We start from the raw sequence: 20,157 nt of genomic DNA, 5'->3' as shown, positions 1-20,157 counted from the left end.
AAACAGCACAACACTTAGCACTTATGTGCCAAGAATTGGGGGAGACACCTCCTATGAACTACAGACATGGGAGCTAGACACAGGCTCCTAAAGCTCTCCTGTCACCTCCACCAACTAGAGTAACAGTTACCCTCCCACTCCCACCCTGAGGTGGTCAGGGGACCAGACCAGCCTGAGCAGCACACTCACCTGTGGCTGGAGACTGCTGGACAAAGCTGGCTGCACAGCCCCTGGAGAGCAAGCTTCATCTCCAGTGGGGGGCGCCCCTACTGCTGGCCCTCCAGAGGGGCCTCCTTCTTCTCGTTTGGTCAGGGGACCCTTTTTTGTTGACTGCATTTTAATTTGCTGGGGCTTTGAATTCATCGGGGAGTTGTTGGTGGTCTGGAGGAGCTGCAGGAGCCAAGGAGTTGGGGATGAGGCTGGAGCTGCAGGCAGGGACGTCGGCTCAGCTGCCCAGGCCCTGTGCCCCCACCCCCAGGGACTCTCTGGCCTGGCTGGTCCTGAGTGAGGTGGACGGCAAGGGGGCCACGACAGGGGCAGCGGGCTGGAGAGACGCTGTCATCCCCATTCAGTGTCTCAAGGCTGCCCCTACCCTAGCTGATGTCTCACCTGCCTCAGCCCAGCCCGGCTCCATCCTAGTCCCTGCCCCAGCTGCTCTTCCCATAGACAGCCTGTGCAACTTGGTTATCCCCCACCTGGCCTAGCTCCTAGGCTGGAGTCTGGCCTGCCCAGAACCTTGTATCGAACTTGAGGCTCTCCTTCTTGCTAAGCTGGCTGAAACTCATCACAGCATCAACTGCATCTCTCCTACTGCCCCTATAACAGTCCGGGGCAAGTTTTAACTTCAGGCCTCCCAAAGAGACCAAGTGAGTGTTCAGCATCTGGAAACACTGATGAGTCTGGCTATCGGGGATCTTAAGAGCTACCACCCAGGAGGGACTGATTTAGAGCCTTCCCCTGTGGCCCAAGTTCAATCTCAAGGCAGACGGGAGGACTGCCATACCCTCAAGGGCACTACAGCATGTGCTGGTAGCTTCTGCCACTCTCAGCCAGTCCCAGAGGCAAGTAGCCTTCAAGGACATGATCAGGTCTGCATGGATGGGCCTGAGGAAGGCCGTTCTGGAGGCAAGGCCAGCCTAAGGGTGGCCCCAAGATCTCACACAGGCTGCTTGGAGCAAGAGTCAAATCACTCATCAAGTGCCCCTACCCAAGGCCATGGGTGAAGTCTGCAGAGGGCATGAAGTGGGCTCCAGGACACACAGACGGCTCAAGCCCCAAGGGAACTCAAGCCTAGGACCCCTAGCTGTCCAACATTCACTCTAACCTGACCCACTGCTGTTAAGGGTGCCACCCCAGCCAGGCCGCTGGAGCCTGCGCCTGGCATCGCGGAGGCCGACCAAGGCCCAAACACTCTCCTACCACTGTTTCCTATGTACGACAGCTAGGCCTCAACCCCACCTGCTCTCCTCCATGGTCACCACCAAAGCCCAGGGAGACCTCTCAGGGGGAAGAGAGAAAATGGCACTGAGACCGCACTTCAGCACTGTTCCAGCTCTCCCAGGGCGGGAACTAGAGCCTCTGTCCCTGGCAGTCAGGGGGATTCTGCAGGGCTTCTGCTGTTGTGCTCACAGGCTGAAACTGGAGTGGCCCCCATGCTTCCTGGGGCTGGGAAAGGGGGGCTGCCTGGCCATACCTTGGTGATGGTGCCCACGGCCTTGGTGCGGCCTTCTCGAAACACCAGCCGCTGGTCTATGTGCAGGTACTCAGGGGTCTTGATGAAGCGGAAGTGCACAGTGGCCTTGTCCCCCGTGCGCAGGCAGTCCTTGTCCATGCTCAGAATGGTAGCCGTCTGCCTGATGCTCCCACAGTGCACTGCCAAGAAAGCCAGGGGGTCACCACAAGACTGAGCAGCCCAGTGGCCTCCAGGCAGGAGAGGCAGGAGTGAGAACATGGAATATTGCTGGAGCTGTGGTCAGCTAAAGGCCTCAGGGGGCTGTGTGTGGTAAAGTGAGCTGAAGGTCCACTCTCAGGTCTGATCCTGTCACACACACTCAGACCCCACCTGTCCCTGCACCCACGGTCCTGGTTCCTAAATACAGGGCACTCTGTCTGCATGTGTGCCTTCTCTAGACTGTTGGCTTCTTGACAGCAGAGCCCCTGCCCAGCATTGTGTCCCCAGCACCTTGGCAACACCAGGCGGCACACAGCAGCATTCAAAAGATGTTTGCTGAAGGAGTGAGTATGAGGTTCTTGAGGGCAAGTCTGGGTCTCCAGAGCCCAGCACAGAGCCGGCACTCAGTTAATGTTTGCAGAACTGAATAAACACTGAGGCTTATGGGCAGAATAGAGAGGGTATCACTACATAGCATGGAGACCTGACTCTTGGCTGCAGCTGAAACCTTGGGGTTTGGGTAGCTGGAGCACTTTGTTGGGGTAGCTACAGCAGAGGGCCTCCTAGGCTGGCAGTGCCCTTAGACACCTACCCATGGCCTGGTAGCGTGGGCTAATCGTGGTGGGGTGGTGGAGGACAAGGATCTCGGCCTCAAACTCCCAGGATGCTTGGGGATTCAAGCGTGGGGAAACCATCACCATGCCCTTGCGGATGGACGAGCGCTTGATCTGAAAGAAAGAGGGAATCCCAGACCTCAGAGGCAATAATGCCCAGGGGTTCTTTCCCCCGGTCCCAGAGGACCAGGAGTCCTTTCTGGGAATGGAGACTACCCCAACTCAGCCTTGCCCTCTTACTGTACTAGACCACAGGCCTTCTCAGGTGGACAATACAGGGCCAACTTGAGGGCTATGTGGGAAGCCTAAACACTGCCACTGGGGTCAGGAAAGCCTTTAGTAGGAATTGGCATTTTCAGCTAGGCCTTGAAGGATGGTGGTGAGAGGGCAGAGGTAGGCAAGCTTTCAAGTGGAAGGGACAGGGCGAGCACAATGGGACTGTTGGAGGGAATAAGGAAAGTCCCACTCTGCTAGTTAATTTGGTTGGCAGGGAGGTAGGTGACCCTAGAGCTAGCACTTATCCCAATCCCTGAGGGACAGAAGGCTGACTGGGAGGAGGATTTGGCATGGACCCCAAGGACCCTATATAGAGGGACCAACTGCACAGGAGGGAGGTATCTTTCTGACCTTACCACTGAGCTTGGGGGACCCACCTCAGGCACTAGAAGGAGGAAAAGAGCTTAGGAAGCAGGCAGGCAAGCCTGGGCTCAAGTCCTGGCTCTAGAACTTACTGTGTGTTCCTGGGCAAGTCACTTGGGCTCTCTGAGCCTGAGTTTTCTGACCTATAAAAGTGAGGTCAGTAATCCCTGCCTTACAGAGCAGCCAGGACGACTGGGGATGGCCCAGAGCCCAGCGTAACAAACCCGAGGGGAGTTCTTCGTATTCTCCGCACTCACCTTCTTCAGTGCAAAGGAGGCTGTCTGGCCCCCCCGCACCTCCTTGACAGGCATGCGCTTGCGGTGGATTGATTTGACAGCAATAGACAGGAAGTTACCCAGGGGATCTGGGCCAAGCAGCAGTGTGTCATTCAGCTTGATCAGGCCTCTCAGTGTTGTCCCCGACACCACTGTCCCCACACCCTGCAAAGAAGGCCAGGGTCCAGTAAGTCGATCCCACTTATGTCCTCCCTACCATATACTTGCCCTGATGCCCCTGTAGAAAGGGCCCACCCAGCCTCCCATCCTGTTCAGTCCACCAGAAGCCACTCACTGGGACAGAGTAGGTGTCGTCAATCTGAAACTCAGCAGGCTCTTCCTCCCGGTAGCTGGTGCGGGGGGAGAGGAGGTTGAGGAACATCTTCAGCAGATCTAGGTTCTCACCTGTAACGTTGGAGATCTGGAATATCGGGCACATCCTAAGTGGAGAGTGAAGAAAGACAAAGGAGCTCAGGTGGCCAGCTCCCGGGTGACAGAGTAGGAACAGGAGAGCTTCTGGAACATGTGCTGCTGCTAAGGGCCCCACTGCCCCCTCACCAGCCTGCTCCAGCCTTCTAACTGCCTACCCCCTGCCCCAGCTTTCTAAGTGCTGGCCACACCTGCTCCAAGGCCTTCTTCTTTCATTCAGTTTTATCTCTGAAATCTGTCCCCTTGTCTCTGTCCCTCTACCATTGCCGTATTTTGGGCTCGTATGACTGCCTCTTCTTCCTAAAGCACACACATTCTTGCCTAAAATTCTTGCCTGCCTTTCCACTGCAGAGAAGACAGACAGAATTCCCTCTTCCCAACATCTCTGCAGGTTTATTTCTCTCAAATTCCTGTCTGCCAGCCAGACCACAGAACCTTCTCTTCTCCCAAAAGCTATTACTTTTTTTGCTCCCCATGTATTTCTTCATTCTGATCCTGCTGCCTGGACTCCTACCCTCTCACCCAACTAACAAATCCTCTCCTCCTTCAGGGCCCATCTCCAACGCAGATTTTTCCAGGAAACCCTTCTCACATGGGCACTCCTGACTCCTCCCAGATCTAGGGAGCACTTTTTGCATCTCTGTTACACGTGATTACACCTGATTTTCCGTCAGTCATCACAACAGCCTCTATGTCTCCTATCCAGGGTTAATCATACTCTTCAAGATCAGGAATTATATATTCCCCATTGCTCCCAGAGTAGCACCTACACAGAACAGGCACGAGGAATGAATGGAAAAGGGGCCGGCTGAAATGTACCCCCTCTGCTGGCCGCCTGATGGTACTGAAGGCAGCACTGGGACACAGCCACCGGCCAAAACGCCAGCCTGCTCTGGGTGCTGTATACTGACCAAGCCAGGAGGCAGATGGCTCCTAAGCAGCCCCAAGACTCTGGGAAAAGGGGCAAACTTAACAAAGTTCACTATTATCAAGAGAGTGTCTCTGACCAAGGAGGTGACCACCTTGAGGACAAGGATTATACCTGAGTCAACTCTGAATCCTCAATGCCTAGATGAGGAGCCTGGTACAGAACATCCAACAAATATTTATGGAATCAAAGGAAACATTAATGAATAAAAGCCAAATGCTAATCTGTGATTAGAGAGTTTTTGAGAGACAACAGTATAAAAACTTACTAAGTAACAGTTATAAAAAGGGCTGTGTCTGTATCACCCAGCATCCAGACACAGTGCCAAGTGCTTTACATACATCATTTCTAACACTTATGAGGCCACCATGGGTAGGGAATATTATTCCCATTTCACAAGTAAAGACACTGAAGCCTCAGCTGGGATTCCAACCTCAGCAAGGCCAGCACCTCAGAATCTGGATTGCCTGATATCGCTCCCAGGCAACACTGCCGGCCTGGGAGAGCCTGTACTGAGACCAGAATCTTCTATTCCATCCAATCTCTGTGCCAGCCCAGCAGTGAGTGCTCCCTACCCCATTACCTCTCAGAGCTGAAGTTGGAGGCCGTAACGATCACATCATCCTTGCTCTGTACCAACACAGGGATCTTCCGGCAGCCTGGGGACTTCAGCAAGCGCTGTAACAGCTTCAGGGTTTCTTAAAGGTTGAAATGGAACACAATTAGGGGGACACAGCTTTCTCTTTGGCCAGGCTTCCAGGGCAAGACTGGTCCACTCCTTACTGAGAGAAGCAGGAGACAGATGGACCAGTGTTAAATGCCATGCCTGGAGAAGCAAAAGGAGGATCAAAACTTGGGGTGGGTATGTGCTTGCTAGAGTAGAAGGAAGACATATAAGACCTGTCTGGTAAGGTTACGAGTCTGAAACCTGTTGAATTTCTCCAGAGTCTCTAAAAGACCCACATCCTATAAGTAAGTGACTCGGGGGGGGGGGGGGGGTCTCAGGGGAAAGGCAATGTTCTCAGAATGCTTTGCTTCCTGGATAAAAATTCATCTGACAAAGGATCTCTATGACATTTACACCTCTGCAGAAGCCCTTATGAGGCATTCCAAAAGAACACCTCTTCACTTCTCTTCTACCATCTGCAGCAATGAGGGAGAAATACGAGGCTATTCTGAAACCTTTGGTGGTAGAAGGCAATCAGACCCTCTGCCCAAATGCCTCCATATGTATCCTGTTCAGATGGTAAAACCCAACCCCCTGGCCCCGGGGCCATCTGAAAAGAGGTACCAGATTAGGAATCTCAAGGATCCTATATTTGGAACCAGAAGGAACAAAGAGTAAGGGATAATTCTAGGGTGTGCTTAGACCAAGAGCTAAATAAAGGAGGAAGCAGAAGATTCAGGCTTGATGGAAATTCAGACCAAGGTCTGAGCACAAGACAAAAAAGCAGAAGATTCTGGGCTGAAGCCGCGGCAGCACCACTAAGGAGCCACAGTGGGTGACAGCCCCTGCTACTAGACACAGGCTTCACTTACCTTGCAGGATGTTGGCAGGACACATGTCAATCTTGGTGACCACCACAAAGACAGGCACATTGAGTGCCAATGCCAAGCCCAGATGTTCCTTAGTCATCCCCACGATGCCAGCATTGCTGCCCACCTGCCCCAACACAGAAAGAAAGGTCAGGACAGGGAGACAGAAGTTGTTGCTGGGTGGGCACAGGGGCTCAAAGAAGGCTGGGTTAAGAGAGAGCTCTCCTCTGAGGCCCCCATCAGAACAGGACACGTGGGGCAGAAGTCTTAGACCAGAAACAAAAGAGCTGTAGATGAAAGCTGGGCTGGGCACAGATGGCTTTAACCTCTGATTTAATGATGTGGGCTGTCAAAATCTGAAGAGACTTGGAAACAATAAAAAAAGACAAACCCAGACAGTCCGGGGAAACAACTGTCTAGTGTCGTCAAGGTATATTCAGTCTAACATCACTGGTCCCCAGTTTCCCCATCTGTAAAATGGAGAGATAGTAACATCCCCTTTAGAGGGTCTCTTGAGGTTTAAGTGTCATAAAATATGTCAGAGATCACACAACTAGCATGAATTAGGTGTTCAAGGAATGGCAGCTCTTATTACTGTTACTATTCCTTCCCGTAACAATAAAGGTTTTAAATATCACCATAAAGGTTGGCTAAATGAAGGCACGTGTCCAAGTGTGCCATACAAAATGTACCAAATGTTCTATAGACAAGAAAGAGGAAACTCTTATCTACTGACATGGGATAATCCCTAATGTATGTTTTTAAGAGAGGAAAAAAAGCAAGGTGTATACTGCATGCTACCATTAAAAGGGTGTAGAATGGATCATTGTTTGAAAAAAGCAGCTGTAAGAGCTGGAAGACATCTGGGGAACATCTGAGATCACATAAACACAGCCGAGATATTAGGGAACTCTTGTTCATCTTCCTGGCTGCTCTAATAGCAGGAGACCGTTCTCACTTTTAGGAGCTGTGTGCTGAAGGATTTGGGTGTCAAGAGTCACAATGCCTATAATCTACTTTCAAATGATTCAGCCAAGACAACAACAAAAAATACACATACTCATCCACGACATATAAATATGAACAGAGCAAACGTTAATGATTGTTGAATCTGAGTGGTGGGTCTATGGGATTCACTGTATTATTCTTTCAACTTTTCTGACTGTTTTGAAACTGGAGGGAGAGAATATATCCCCATTTGCTGGTATGATTACAAAATCTCTCTCAGAATAACTAAGAAACTGGAAATACTGGTTGCCCCTGAGAGGAAACTGGACAGAGGAGGAAGAAGACTTTTCACTATAAGCCCTTTGGTTATCTTTTTGTTTTTGTACCACATGAATGCATTACTTACAAAAACAAAATTAAAGTTGCCACGACACATTTATATAGTGTTTAATGCATTCCAGAAGGTTTTCAAACGATGTTCTTATTTGATCCCAGGTCACAGGTGAGCTGCCATCCCCCCAACACCGATGTCCCCTGCATATTCCCTTCTGCCCACACCAAGATACCTCCTCTTTCTGCCTTCTGATTCTTCCCATTTCTTCCAACCACCTTTCCTATCCATCCCAGACTTGCTTTTGTTCTTCCCAACTGGGATAAGAGAATGCTCTATCACTCTGTTGTCTATATATTTTAAAGTTTTTTTTCCTGGAAATTGTCATGGGGCAATAATGATTTCAGTGTTTTCTATAGAAAAATTTGAATATTTAATAAAATATTAAAATAATAATATTTATAACCTAAAACTCAGATAATATATGACATTTCATCTAGGGTGAAGGTATTTCCTTTAATTGGCCTTGTTCGCTATAGCTTAGTTAAAAAAAATGCTCATTTTCAACTGGTTTCTATACCTTTCTTAATATAAACCCAACAACTCCCCCCGATACGCCCTATGGCTCCTCCTCTGAAATCCCTTCTTGTAGAACAGCTTTGCTTAGCCCAGTTGAGTTGGTGATGGCCCCTGGAAATGTTCAAGGATATGGGAAATGAAATCATGCTGAGATCCCAAGAACCTTGGGCAGAGAGCCGACAAGAGTGTTCACACATATGCTCTGCCTCTTTACTCTCCAGTTTGGGGAGAATTTGCCTGAGAACCTGTGTTTGTGGGGCAACTTGATCAATTACGCTCTCAACAGATGCCTGTGTTTACTACACTTATTAATACAGGCAGCTGGAGGAACTGGGAAATGGGGAAGGGCTCAGAGAAGGACTTGCCAAAGGAAAACTTGCTCACTTGTGCTCTCTATGAAAGCTGTGAAGCTGTGTGTGAGGCTGTGGATCCCACAGACTCCCATTCTCTGTCCGGAGAAGATCAGTGGGACCCAAATGGAAGCTTTGCAACATGATCCAACACAGAAGCCTCTGCTCCCTTCCCTTCTCAGGTGATCTACAGGATTAGCTGCTGAAAAGTCTCCTCTCACTAGACTCAACTGCTGTATCTTCAGGTCCAGCATGGTGCCAGGCACACAGCAGCCGCTCCACAAGTACCTTGGACTGGCTGACACTCCTCCCAGGCTTTGAGAGAGGCCACCTCCCAGGCCCCTCTTGATTGCTATCTGTGCTCTCCACCATTTCTTTCCAGGCCTCCCCTTCTCCGGGGGTGCCACCTCTGCAGAGTAGCCTAACCCCAGGAGAAACATTTCTGGAGGTAGTAAGTAAGCCCCAGGAGAAACCCTCCTCTGTGCCTCTCTGCAAAATAAAAGAGGTCCACAAATGGTACCAGGGAGAGAGATCAAGGTACAGCCCTCGAGAAGGCCATAGCGCTCAGAGGAGTAGGTATCCCTGTAAAATGTGTCATCCTTACCCTCCTAAACCCTCAGAGCCCCAAACCAACAGGCCTCTGCCACAGAACAATTTCTAACACTTGCACATAAGCAACCCCCACCCCCAAACAGCCCAGCTGAAGCCTCCCCTCCTGAGGACTGCCTCACACTTACCATGAGCATGCAGAAGTCAGGCAAATGACCTGTCATGCCAAAGACAGTGGTCTTCAGGTATTTTTCATGGCCAGCCAAGTCAATGAAGGTAATCACCTTAGTGGATTTCTCACAAATCTTTGTCCATTCCAGGCTGCCACCATGGCTGTCCGGCTTGTTCACCACATTGCCTTCACTGTCAAAGCCCAGAATGTCGTTGCCCACGCTGCTGGTGCGACCAGATTCAATCTCGTGTTTGTGGCGGAAGAGCTTCTGACGGGCAAAGCCTCGGCCATTGTCCAGCTCCCCATGTGTCAGGACCCCCAGGAGCGTGCTTTTGCCAGCATCCACGTTGCCTACTACTGCTACCCTGCGTGTACGTGAACCCAAACATCCTTGTGAGAGACAGCAGGGAAGCAAAGTGAACCCGAGTAACTGGAACTGTAAGGACAGACTTGCCCCTGAGCCTCTCCAGCTCATCGCTCCTCCCATTCATGGCTGAGCACATTGGGAATGACCCTGGAGGTACACCCAAGAATAGAAAGAATTATTCAGGAGGAACTAGGCTCCTGTCATGATGGCTTTCTCTCTTAACTTCCATAAGCCTCCTCAAAGCTGCCAGATAGGAGCCCAAAAACCGAGAGAGGCACAAAATGCTCTCCTCCAAGACCCTGGTTTTTAGCCTCACAGGCTGATAGGTAAGAAAACACAGCCCACACAATGGCCACAAATGTATGGCTAGCCTCCCACTCTTACCAAATGGAAATATTTAGGAATAGGGAAGTACAGAAATACAAAATGGAGCTATCATATCTCTGGACACTCTTTCCATGCCTCAGAAGGGGAAGGAGTGAAGCTGACATGCCAGGTGCCAAAGGCTCAATCACCATTCTCTGCGAAGCCCTAGACCACAAGGTCATGCTGCAGAGAACCCCTGAACTGTTCTGAGGCCTCCTCACCTGACCTCCAGGAAGTCATTGTCTCCTACTCGTTTCCGGACCAGGTAATCACGCACACGGCCCCCAGCTTCTTGACGTTCCCGCAGGAGGATGACATCAGCCTCTATCTGTTCCGCCATGCTCTTCACTGTAGCGTAGGAGGCCTCCATATCAGCTTCACTCAGCCCATACTCAGTCCCATCTGGTGACAAGAGCCCAGACATCAGCCTGCCAACAAGCCAGCCGGTCAACCACCCCTACCAAAGGCCCCACCCTAGGCACTGGAGAAGAACACGGCTCTCTCTACCTGACACTTTTCAAAAACTTGAGCACACACAGAGTTAATAAATAACAGTGCCACGGGCTTCCCCTTTAAGCAGGGTATTCATTAATTCATTCAACAGTAATCACTAAGACTCTCCAAGGTTTTATGCCAAGCCGCATGCTGGGTACTGGGAATACAGGTGCCCTTGGTGAGCTCACAGCCCAGCGGGAGAGACAGAAAATTAATTAATTGTAATACAGCTTGAGTGCTTTACTATATTACTGTACAAAAAGAATGTAAAGCGTGAGCAACTGGCATTGCCTGGGGAAGCTGAGGACAGCTTTGCAGGGTATTGACTCCAAGCTGGGTCTCCAAGTGTGGAAAATGGACCTACAGAGAAAGGAGTAAAAACATCCTAGGCAGAGGAACAAAGCATGGAGCATGGCAGATCATGGCACATTCAGGGACCAGTAAGCAGTTCGGTATGTTGGGGAGCAGGATGTCAAGTGGTGAGAGACCACACAAGAGGTGGGAGCTGTTAAGCAGAGACGTCAGAGAGCAGCAAAACACAATTATGTACCAGGCGGTGGGAAGCCTTGGGGGTTTAGGCAGGGGAATAACATGATCAGATCACTGTAGGTTAGAAAGATATCTTGAGCAGCAATATAAAGTGTGCACTGGCAAGCGAGAGACCAGAAAGGGGGAGCCCAGTTAGAAAATAATTCTAATAATCCAGGCAAGAGATAATGAGGACAGGAGTCAAAGGAAAATGGGGAGAGAATTTCAGAATGATTTCAGGGATAGATTTTTTTAACTGAGGTAGCTCAGGTGAAATATCCAGCAAGTGGCTGAAAAAAATGAGTCTGAGCTCAGGATGAGGAAGGGTGTCCCAAGGAAAGACAACGGACCAGTCAACCAATCACTTGAGTGCCTAATGTAAGGCAATTCCTGCAAGGTGCCTTCCACATGATGTCATTCAATGCCCACAACAGTTCCCTCAGCTTTTCCTCCAGCCTCTGGGTCTCACAGAACATCTCTGCTTCTTCCCTAGGCTGATCCCCCAGCATGCGCCCAACCTTTCTTCTCTTTTACTCCCTCCCAAAGACCTTGCAGTACCTTTTCTCACCTTCTCTTCCCTCCTTCCATGCTTCCCCTTACAAACGAGCTCATTCTTAAACCACAAAAAGGAAACCCACCCCCTCTTCCTTTGCCCCTGCTTACTTACTAAGCTACCATCTCCCCTGTTCCTCCTTTCACCACCAAGCATCTCAAAAAAGTGATTGCACCTGCTGACTATATTTCTGGTGACTGCAGAAGAAACTAATTTTCAAGGCATTAATGGACTTTAACCACTCATCTAATGCCCTTTTCTTGACCCCTACAGCATTTGACACTGCTGGCTATCCTACCTTTGCTTCTTGAAGTACCTCCCCCTCCCACTCTGCTTGCCTATTGCCTGAACTCTCCTGATTCATTTCTCTACCCTCTGGTTCCTTCTTCTCTGTTTCCTCTGCTGGCTCTTCCTGCTCCTGTCCCCTATATGCCAGTCTTTTCCAGTAATCAGTCAGTGGCCCTTTTCTCTAGCCTCTAAACATTTCCCTTGGCCATCTCATTCTATGGTTCAAACTGTAGTTTTGTAAATTACAGAAACATTCATTTCTAGCACTGTCCTCTTTGCAGAGCTCCAGACTGAATTTCCAATTGCCTGTTTGATAACTCTTAGAAGCATGGCATCTAACCTCAACCACTCCACCCTCCTTTTAAACAACAGCCCAAAAACTAACACCACTAACAAAGCATTTTAGACCTCCCTGCAATCCTAAGGAGTAAGCATTACTGTTCCCATTTAGCAGTGGGATAAAAAGAACCCAGAAGAGGTCTCAGAGTTGGTAAAGAGCCAAGGGGCTGTGTGAGCTTGGGTCTTCTGATTCCAAACCTAGAGCCTTTTCCTCTGGCAAGGGTTCCTCTTTGTGCCCAACTAGTTCCTCCCCTGCCTTCCTTACTTCTGATGACACCACCACCCTCCCCTCCCAGTCACCCAAGCTCAACACTCATCCCTCTAGTCCTGCTGATTCTAGCTTTAGACCTCGCCCTTCTGTTCTTGTCCCTGCTCTCTTGTTGCCAATCCAGTGAAACCAGCCTGACTCAGGCCCTGTTCTACCTGAATCACTGCAAGACCCCTAGCTGGTCTTAGCATACCCGGGCTCTATTCCCTGCAGCCCATCCTACATACACACAAGCTTAAGCTCCTAATCCAGGCACAGCTCTGACGTTTTCACTTCTAACTCAAAGCCTTGGAATGGCTCCCCCAACCCAACAGCATCCAGTTCCAATTCCTTAAAGGCCTCCCCCATTTATCCCATAGCCCCTCCTCAGTTTTGTCCCAATGCAAGTGGCCCAGTTGCCATCCCCCATGTTCCCTGCACTTCTTCAGCTCTATACCTTTGCTTATGTATTTCCTATCCTAGAAAGCCCATCAGTGCACCACATACTACCCCTTGTGGAACAGTGTTTTGGATGCATGTATTCCCCCACTATACATAGGCATCTTGAGGATAGGGTATATCTCAAACATTCCCTGGATGCCCCATGAGGGTGCTTTTCCTCCATCAAGTCCTCTAATGTTTGCAAAATGCAAAACAAATGAACAAAGTGGGAGCAGCTGGGCTGAGGAATACATGGCCAACTGAGCTCTGGAATTCTTCTAGATTAGAGAAGGGCTTGTTGAAAGTGTTCCTAAGGGGCGCCTGGGTGGCTCAGTTGTTAAGTGTCTGCCTTCGCCTCAGGTCATGGTCGAGCCGCACATTGGGCTCCCTGCTCCGTGGGAAGCCTGCTTCTCCCTCTCCCACTCCCCCTGCTTGTGTTCCTGCTCTCGCTGTGTCTCTGCCAAATAAATAAATAAAATCTTAAATAAAAAAAAAAGTGTTCCTAAGAGGAAGTCTGCTAATCTTGCCATTCTTTCCAGATCCCCAAATTCTATCCAACTTCCCAGTTTCTGGTACAACAAAATGCTTTCAGGTCCTGTTCCGTGCCAGGGGGCAATCATGAGTGTTACCTTGTCTATCTAGAGCTCCCAGAAAATGCTCCCAGTCACATTACCCTTCTCCAGCATGCACTGCATTCCTCACTCTGTAGGAGTGGAGACAAAGGTCAAGGAGAAAAGCTGCAGAGGTCCAATTACCCAGGGCCACATATTCAGCCACGTCCAAACCTAATCAGATTTCTGTCCTGCCATCTGACTTACCTTTTCTGTACGTACTCTCCTGCTCAACATGCTTTCAGGATAAAAGTCTTAACTCTTTGATATGGTATTCAAAAACCATCAAGATCTGGGCCCTGCAACCTGTCCAGCCTACTCTCCTGACACTCCAAACCTCACATTCTATACTCCCACTTTACAGAATCACTTTTGGGGGCACTTGGGTGGCTCAGTCGGTTAAGTGTCCAACTCCTGATTTCGGCTCAGGTCATGATCTCAGGGTCGTGAGATCGAACCCTGCATTGGGCTCTGCACTCAGCAAAGGGAGTCTGCTTGAGATTCTCTCTCCCTCTCCCTCTGCCTCTCCCCCAACCCACTCCCATGCAAGCACACACTCTAAGATAAATTTTTAACAGAATCACTTTTGGTCCACCAAATATTCCACAATCACCAATATCTCTGTGCCTTTGTGCATGTGGCTTTCTCTGCTCACTCACTACTGCCTCTATTTACCTGGAAAACTCCTATTCACCCTTGAGTATCAATTCAAGGGGCACCTCCTCTTTTGAAGCCCTTCCAGACTCCCCCACAAAGACCTAACACTCCTCCTATGTTCCCTGAACTTTTAATACAGTAGCTGGCTCTTGTAAGCCATGACTTAATATGAAAAATGAACAAAGTGGTTCTTGAAAGAAATCTCATGGTAAATCAACTATAACCTGGAATCTTTAAAAAATTATTACTGCAGGGCGCCTGGGTGGCTCAGTCGTTAAGCATCTGCCTTCGGCTCAGGTCATGATCCCAGGGTCCTGGGATCGAGCCCTGCATCGGGCTCCTGCTTAGCGGGAGGCCTGCTTCTCCCTCTCCCACCCCCCCTGCTTGTGTTCTCTCTCTTGCTGTCTCTCTCTGTCAAAAAAAAAAAAAAATCTTAAAAAATTATTACTGCAATTACTAATACTAAGTAACATTTATATAATGCTTACTGTATGTCAAGTATTAATCTTCACCATGACACCATGGGATAGATTCTATTATTAACCCCATTTTCAGACAAGGAAAAGAGCCAACAGGCAAATGCAGACCTACCAGGCTCCAGACCCTGAACTATCAGGCCACACTGCCTCTTTTTAAAATTAGGAATGTATACTTAAAGAGCACATTACTCTGCTTAGAATTTTTTAACACCTAACTTACCCATACAAAATCTCTCTGAGGTAGGGTGGGTAAGTATGTCATTATCCCCATTTTACAGATGAAGGAAGAGACAAACAGAGGTGAAGCACCAAGCACAGGAATTCAGTAATGAAGCTGATCCCTGGGGGCCTTGCACCTGGTTTAGTCCTCTGATGTTCAACTTGTTTAACTAGTTATGATCTCTTTCTCCCTCTAAAGAATTCCAGCAGGAAGGAGTCACTGTGAATGTAATAGCATCCAATTGGTAGATGCAAAGATAATGCCTGGGTGTACAGGAGATGTGATAATGAATATCTGACATTTTCTTATGCTTTGCCATTGGACGGTTAATTAGTTGTGAGTTGCCAAGGCATGGTAAAATTCACTAAGAGTCCACATTAAAGAATAAGTGGGAAAGGGTGGGGTCTTAAGAATTTAGATCATCAAAGAACAGTCCCAACACTTGTCAAAATTGATCTAGATGTGGTTTCTTCAATTCTACAAGCATGAAGTGGCCTTGGAGTGGTTCATCCTATTACCAGCGGGCCAGATGTGCACCTGAACAAAAGCTTTCAAAAGGCTACCAACAATGCCCTAGCCGCCAAACAGAATGGCTTTTTCTGAACCTGACTCTCCTTGCTGTCTCTAGCACTTGACAATGCTGACCAATTTCCTCCCTTTTTTGACAGGCAACCTCTCAGTTTGCCTATCTCTCTGACCATGCTTTCTTTAAAGTGATAAGACCCAAACAGGAAGGTGGCAGCAAGGATGGAATGAAAGGGATAGATAGGAGAGACATTTCAAAGGAAGGCATAGCAGTATTTGGAGATCAAACCCTTCTTCCATGTGTCAATCTTGCAGCATTTCCAAATATTATTTTCTACTGAAGTTATCTATGTATATGCCATCTTTCTGGGACAGAGACCAGATTATAAGTATCCAAAAATACTTTGCAACAGTATCAAGCCCTTGGAAGATACTTAATAGATACCTGTCAAATAGTTAAAGAATGATTTTGAGATTTTTCTCCATCTTAGACTAAAAGGAATTATTACCTGCCTTCACAAAGCCTACATTCAGCAAAGAACTGTTCCTTTACTGATGCATCAAGGCCCACCAAGGCTTCCTGCATCCTGCAAAGATGACAGAGACAAGTTCTGGTACTAAATTCATAATTGTTAACAAGCCCAGCTGCCATTTCAGCAAAGATAATGCCGTAATGAAGTAAGGGTAAGTAGGCCTTGTATCGAGGTTATAAACTAGGAACAACCAAAAAAAAACCCCAAACCCAAAAAAACAAAAGCCCAAGATACAATCTGCAATGGGGACTGCCTTCCTCTAAAACAGTGGACCCCATTACAATGGAATAAGTAGGCTGGAGAACATTAATCCGCCCCTTCCAGAATGGTAACAAGGCTACATATCTGACAGGATCTCATAGAGACGAAAAGAGGACTTCTGTTATCACAACTATCCACACTGAATGGTCACTGTGGTCTGAGGCAAGGTAGCCTTGCTGAAGAGAGGAATTCTGGGTGTCCCTTTCTTGCGGACGTCAAGAAGAATCACAAAGGTTCTCTGTGAAGCAGGCAATAAGTAGCAATGGAATCTGTAAACCAGGCCTGGAGAGGGAAGACCTAGAGCTTCGCAAGGGAGGCTTCTTTGTATACCTAACTGTGATTTGCTCTATTACCTGAGATAAGTTTTCTTGCTTTGTGCTTTCCCTTTATACAAATTGAGAGTACTGGAGGTAGAAAAGAAACATCTGTAAAACCGCCTGGAAAGTGAATCTTTGAAGTCAAGCATATTATGACCACTAACGTGGGAATTAGCATTATCATTTTGTACTTTAATGTCCTCCCAAACAATTCTGCAGATACTAAAGAATCACTGCAACTGAGACACACGAACAGGAAGTCAATAAAAGAGGGAAAATGTGCTCTAAATAATTTTTTAAAAATAAAGCGAAAGGAAAACTATGCTCACCTGATCCCTGCCCAATGACATATATGGTCTCTCCGCATCCCTCGTCCATCCTCTCCCACATCTGCCGAAGTAGGCTGTCATACTGCTCTGATGTAGGGCTCACTAGAACCAGCTAGAAGAGAAACCAACAGCCTTAAGACCACACTTACTAAAGAGCACCACAGCCAAAGCAGATCAATAGCCTGACCAAAGACCCTGACTGAACCCCCACAGCACCCTGATCTAAAATAGCTACGCAGCCCCCTCATGCCCTCTCTGCCTCTCCTGAAATAGACTTTGAGCCTAAGCCTTCTATGAGTTAAGTTACATGATATACTAAAATGAGTACGTCTGAACCACAACCCACAGAAAAGAGGGTGAGAGGAGCCGGCTTCCTGCTGCTTAACAGGAGGGGCAGGACCCACAATAACTGAGAATCTGGACTGTGGACAGAAACTAATGAGCAGTGCTTTATTACCTACATGTCAAAGTCTTCCACCTTGCGGCTTGCAGTTCACAGGACAGAGATCTCATACACTGCCATGCCCTCCCCCAAGGCCAAAGGTTCTTACAGTAACAAAAGAATTCTGTTCCACCTTGCCTTGGCTAACTTGATTATTTAGGAATCAACAGTTAAAAGTGCTGCAAGACTCATCTTCAACAACAAAACACCATTACCACTAAGATGGGTATTAGCACCATCATTTTGCAAATTTCTGCCAATAACATTAAAATATGAACTATTTATGTGAGGAGGCCAATTCCATCTTCTGACTACTAGTGTGTGACCTTGGACAAAGAACTTAACCTCTCTGAGTCTCAGTTTTTCAATCTACAAATAGAGATAATACTACCTGCATCCTAAACACACTGTACAGACCAAGTAAAATAACATGCAAAGCATCTGGTCCACACCTCAGTAAGTGGTAATTAGTTTCCTTCACCCAATCATTCCTAGAAAAACTTTCTTGGATGAAACTAGCTGCTACAGTCCTCTAGTTGTTTCTCCCTTTGAGAGCTCTCAGAACTTTCCGTCTCCACAGCTAATTGTAGCAAGTGTATAAACTTATAGCTTCTAGGCTTCTCCTCAGGAATCAATCTATTCAACACATCACTTCTCCCCCTCCACATTCTCAGTTTTTCTTTTCAGTATCATCAAAATTTATATACATATAGCTTCTCAACTTTAAAACAGTGAGGAGGACTTCCCTAGCTCTGTGATGAAGTAACACTTCCCTATCCCAGAACGCTAAATAAGTTGGTCAGGAAATGAAGGTACTACTCTCTTTGCAACTTTGCCTTGCAATTTCCCACTGTGTTTTCAGGATTCTTCAGCACCTTGACCATGAATTGACATCCAACTCATCTGCTTTTGAATCAAGTGCATTTCTTACAATTTTCTGAGTTGACTCATTAGGGCTTATACTTGTAACCTGGGTGCTATCTGGGTCTTTTGCATCATGTCACATCACCTCACACACTTCCTCTGATCATCCCCCCCTCTGAGCTTGGCCATTCTCATTGTGGCAGTAGAGACATCAGACAGGAAAATTGTAATAAGGCAGATAGCTGGTTTCTTAGTAGGCAACTGCGACTAGAGGGAGAGAGAAGAGTTGAAATTTGGCTGCCTAGGTTGCAAGGGAACTTCTCTCCAGTTTGGGTCAAGTTTCATGCAGTTTTGCCACCACAGACCTTGAAAACTCGCAAATGTTTTCAATGCTCTATAAACGTCTTTTTATTGTAACTATCCAACAACAGGTAGGAGGTGGCGTTGGTGTTCTCCCTCGGCTGCTATTGAATCTGCACAGGGAATTACCAGTTATTTGGTTCACTTTAAACATTTACTCAGTAGTATGTATCAGGCACTGCACTAGGTGTCGGACAGAAAACAAAATTCAATCCAGTACATTTCAAAATCTAACTGGCTTTATTCTAAATTCATGAATCAGGCAGCACCCTACCGAGCAAGGAGAAAGCAGTTCCAAGTAGCTGTACCAAAACCAAAGATTTTAAGGCAGAAAGGGGGTGAGACAAGGTTATTAGGGAAAGAAAAGAAAGGGTCATTTCAGGCACGGTTATCTTCCCTTTAGGAAAGGCAGGGGGTTTTATCAGGCAGATTACCTCGCTAGTGCTGACCAGGAAATTTCACTCCTGGGAGAGGGTGAAGCTGCAACTAAGTACCTGTCTGTAGTCCAGGGGCCAAATGACCCCATCTTGGGCCTGTTGTTTTTTGTTTTTGTTTTCTTAAATGTCATATACATTTCTCATTTTTACAACACATCTGTACTTTAAAAAAGATGGAGCTGGAAAACCGAGAGGTTAAGAAACTTTCCCAAGGTCACAGAGCCTTTTTAAGTGGCAGGGCAGGAAAGGGAACCCAGCCCAGTCTGACTCCCAAGTTGGCGTTCTTTCCTTTAGCGATGTTTTAAGCACCTTCAAAACACCAGTCACATCCTATACTTACTTTTTCATCCTCACAATGCCAAGCAGAAGCTGAGCCCTTAATTCCTGCCTACCTTCTCACAAGCTCAGAAGCCCCGATTTAAAAGGTCCTTCATTATTCCATTCATACAAGATGAGGTTCCACTCCCAGTATGGCGAGTTTATGGGTCCTGCCCATCTTTCAGTTTTGAATTCCTCAGACAACCGTCTCCGCGACTGAGCAACTACTTTCCGTCTCCTATTCCGAGACCAGGAAGAGCCCCGGCGGCCTTCCTGCTCCCCGCGGGGCTGCCTGATCCTCCCGCGCCTCCGCTCCCTCTGCCTCAGCCACCTCCGACTCTCCGCGGCGTGCCCAGTGCAGGGAGAGGACCACCCCCTCAGTCTCGGGGGAGTCGGCATTGCTCGGGGACGGCGACCGCGCGGGGCGCTCCGGGCGTCGGGCGCCCCTGTTCCACGTGGCGGAGCCGAGGGGTTGTGATCTCGGCGGGAGCCGGTCGGTGGGAGGCCGGGTAGGCGCCGCCGGGAGAGGACGGCGGTGCGCGGCCCTCAGGGGCCGCCCGTCGCCCGGGAGCCCCAGACGCTTCCCGCACCGGGAGGTGGGCGGACTCGGCGCGGCCCCTCCCGCCCCCACCGGCGCCGTCGCCGTCGCCCCGGAGACGGCTCGGCCCGCCGCCCGGTCCCCTCAGCGCCGCCGCCGGCGCCCGGGCCTACCTTGCTGGTGAGGTCCAGCTCCGGCTCGCCGTTGAGCGCCTCGCCGTCTTCGCTGCAGTCCGAGTCGAAGCCGCCGTGGAGCCGGGCGGCAACCGCCGCGGCCCTGGCCGCTCCCGGGGAGCTGGGTTCGGGGGCGAACATAGAGGCCGGGACCGGCGAGTCCATTGGGGAGCGACTCCGCTCCGCCGCCATCTTTAATAACTTAGGCTAATTCGTAGCCGGCCTCCC

At 48.8% G+C, this 20,157-nt stretch overlaps 1 protein-coding gene across 4 annotated transcripts in view; it reads right to left on the bottom strand.

Moving 5' to 3' along the window:
• Positions 1-20,157, bottom strand: part of GTPBP1 (GTP binding protein 1) — a 26,438-nt gene extending 6,281 nt beyond the window's left edge. The window contains exons 1-11 of one of the 4 annotated variants that reach the window (XM_081822481.1): positions 19,930-20,154; positions 16,798-16,909; positions 10,196-10,376; positions 9,258-9,606; positions 6,316-6,439; positions 5,360-5,474; positions 3,715-3,859; positions 3,402-3,584; positions 2,484-2,619; positions 1,694-1,872; positions 190-390 (exon numbers count right to left, since the gene is read on the bottom strand). In XM_081822481.1, coding sequence (XP_081678607.1) covers positions 190-390; positions 1,694-1,872; positions 2,484-2,619; positions 3,402-3,584; positions 3,715-3,859; positions 5,360-5,474; positions 6,316-6,439; positions 9,258-9,606; positions 10,196-10,376; positions 16,798-16,909; positions 19,930-20,121 — 1,917 coding nt within the window. In that variant the 5' untranslated portion in view covers positions 20,122-20,154. Of the gene's footprint in view, positions 1-189; positions 391-1,693; positions 1,873-2,483; positions 2,620-3,401; positions 3,585-3,714; positions 3,860-5,359; positions 5,475-6,315; positions 6,440-9,257; positions 9,607-10,195; positions 10,377-16,797; positions 16,910-19,292; positions 19,725-19,929 lie in introns of those variants that run through there. The other 3 variants (XM_031018275.2, XM_081822482.1, XM_081822483.1) reach the window with 3 other exon arrangements.

This window comes from Leptonychotes weddellii, chromosome 5, assembly GCF_054177405.1.
Source record: "Leptonychotes weddellii isolate Sample4059 chromosome 5, ASM5417740v2, whole genome shotgun sequence".
NCBI lineage: Eukaryota > Metazoa > Chordata > Mammalia > Carnivora > Phocidae > Leptonychotes > Leptonychotes weddellii.
Note: the sequence above shows the minus strand (reverse complement) of the source record. Positions and strands in the feature narration are given on the sequence as shown.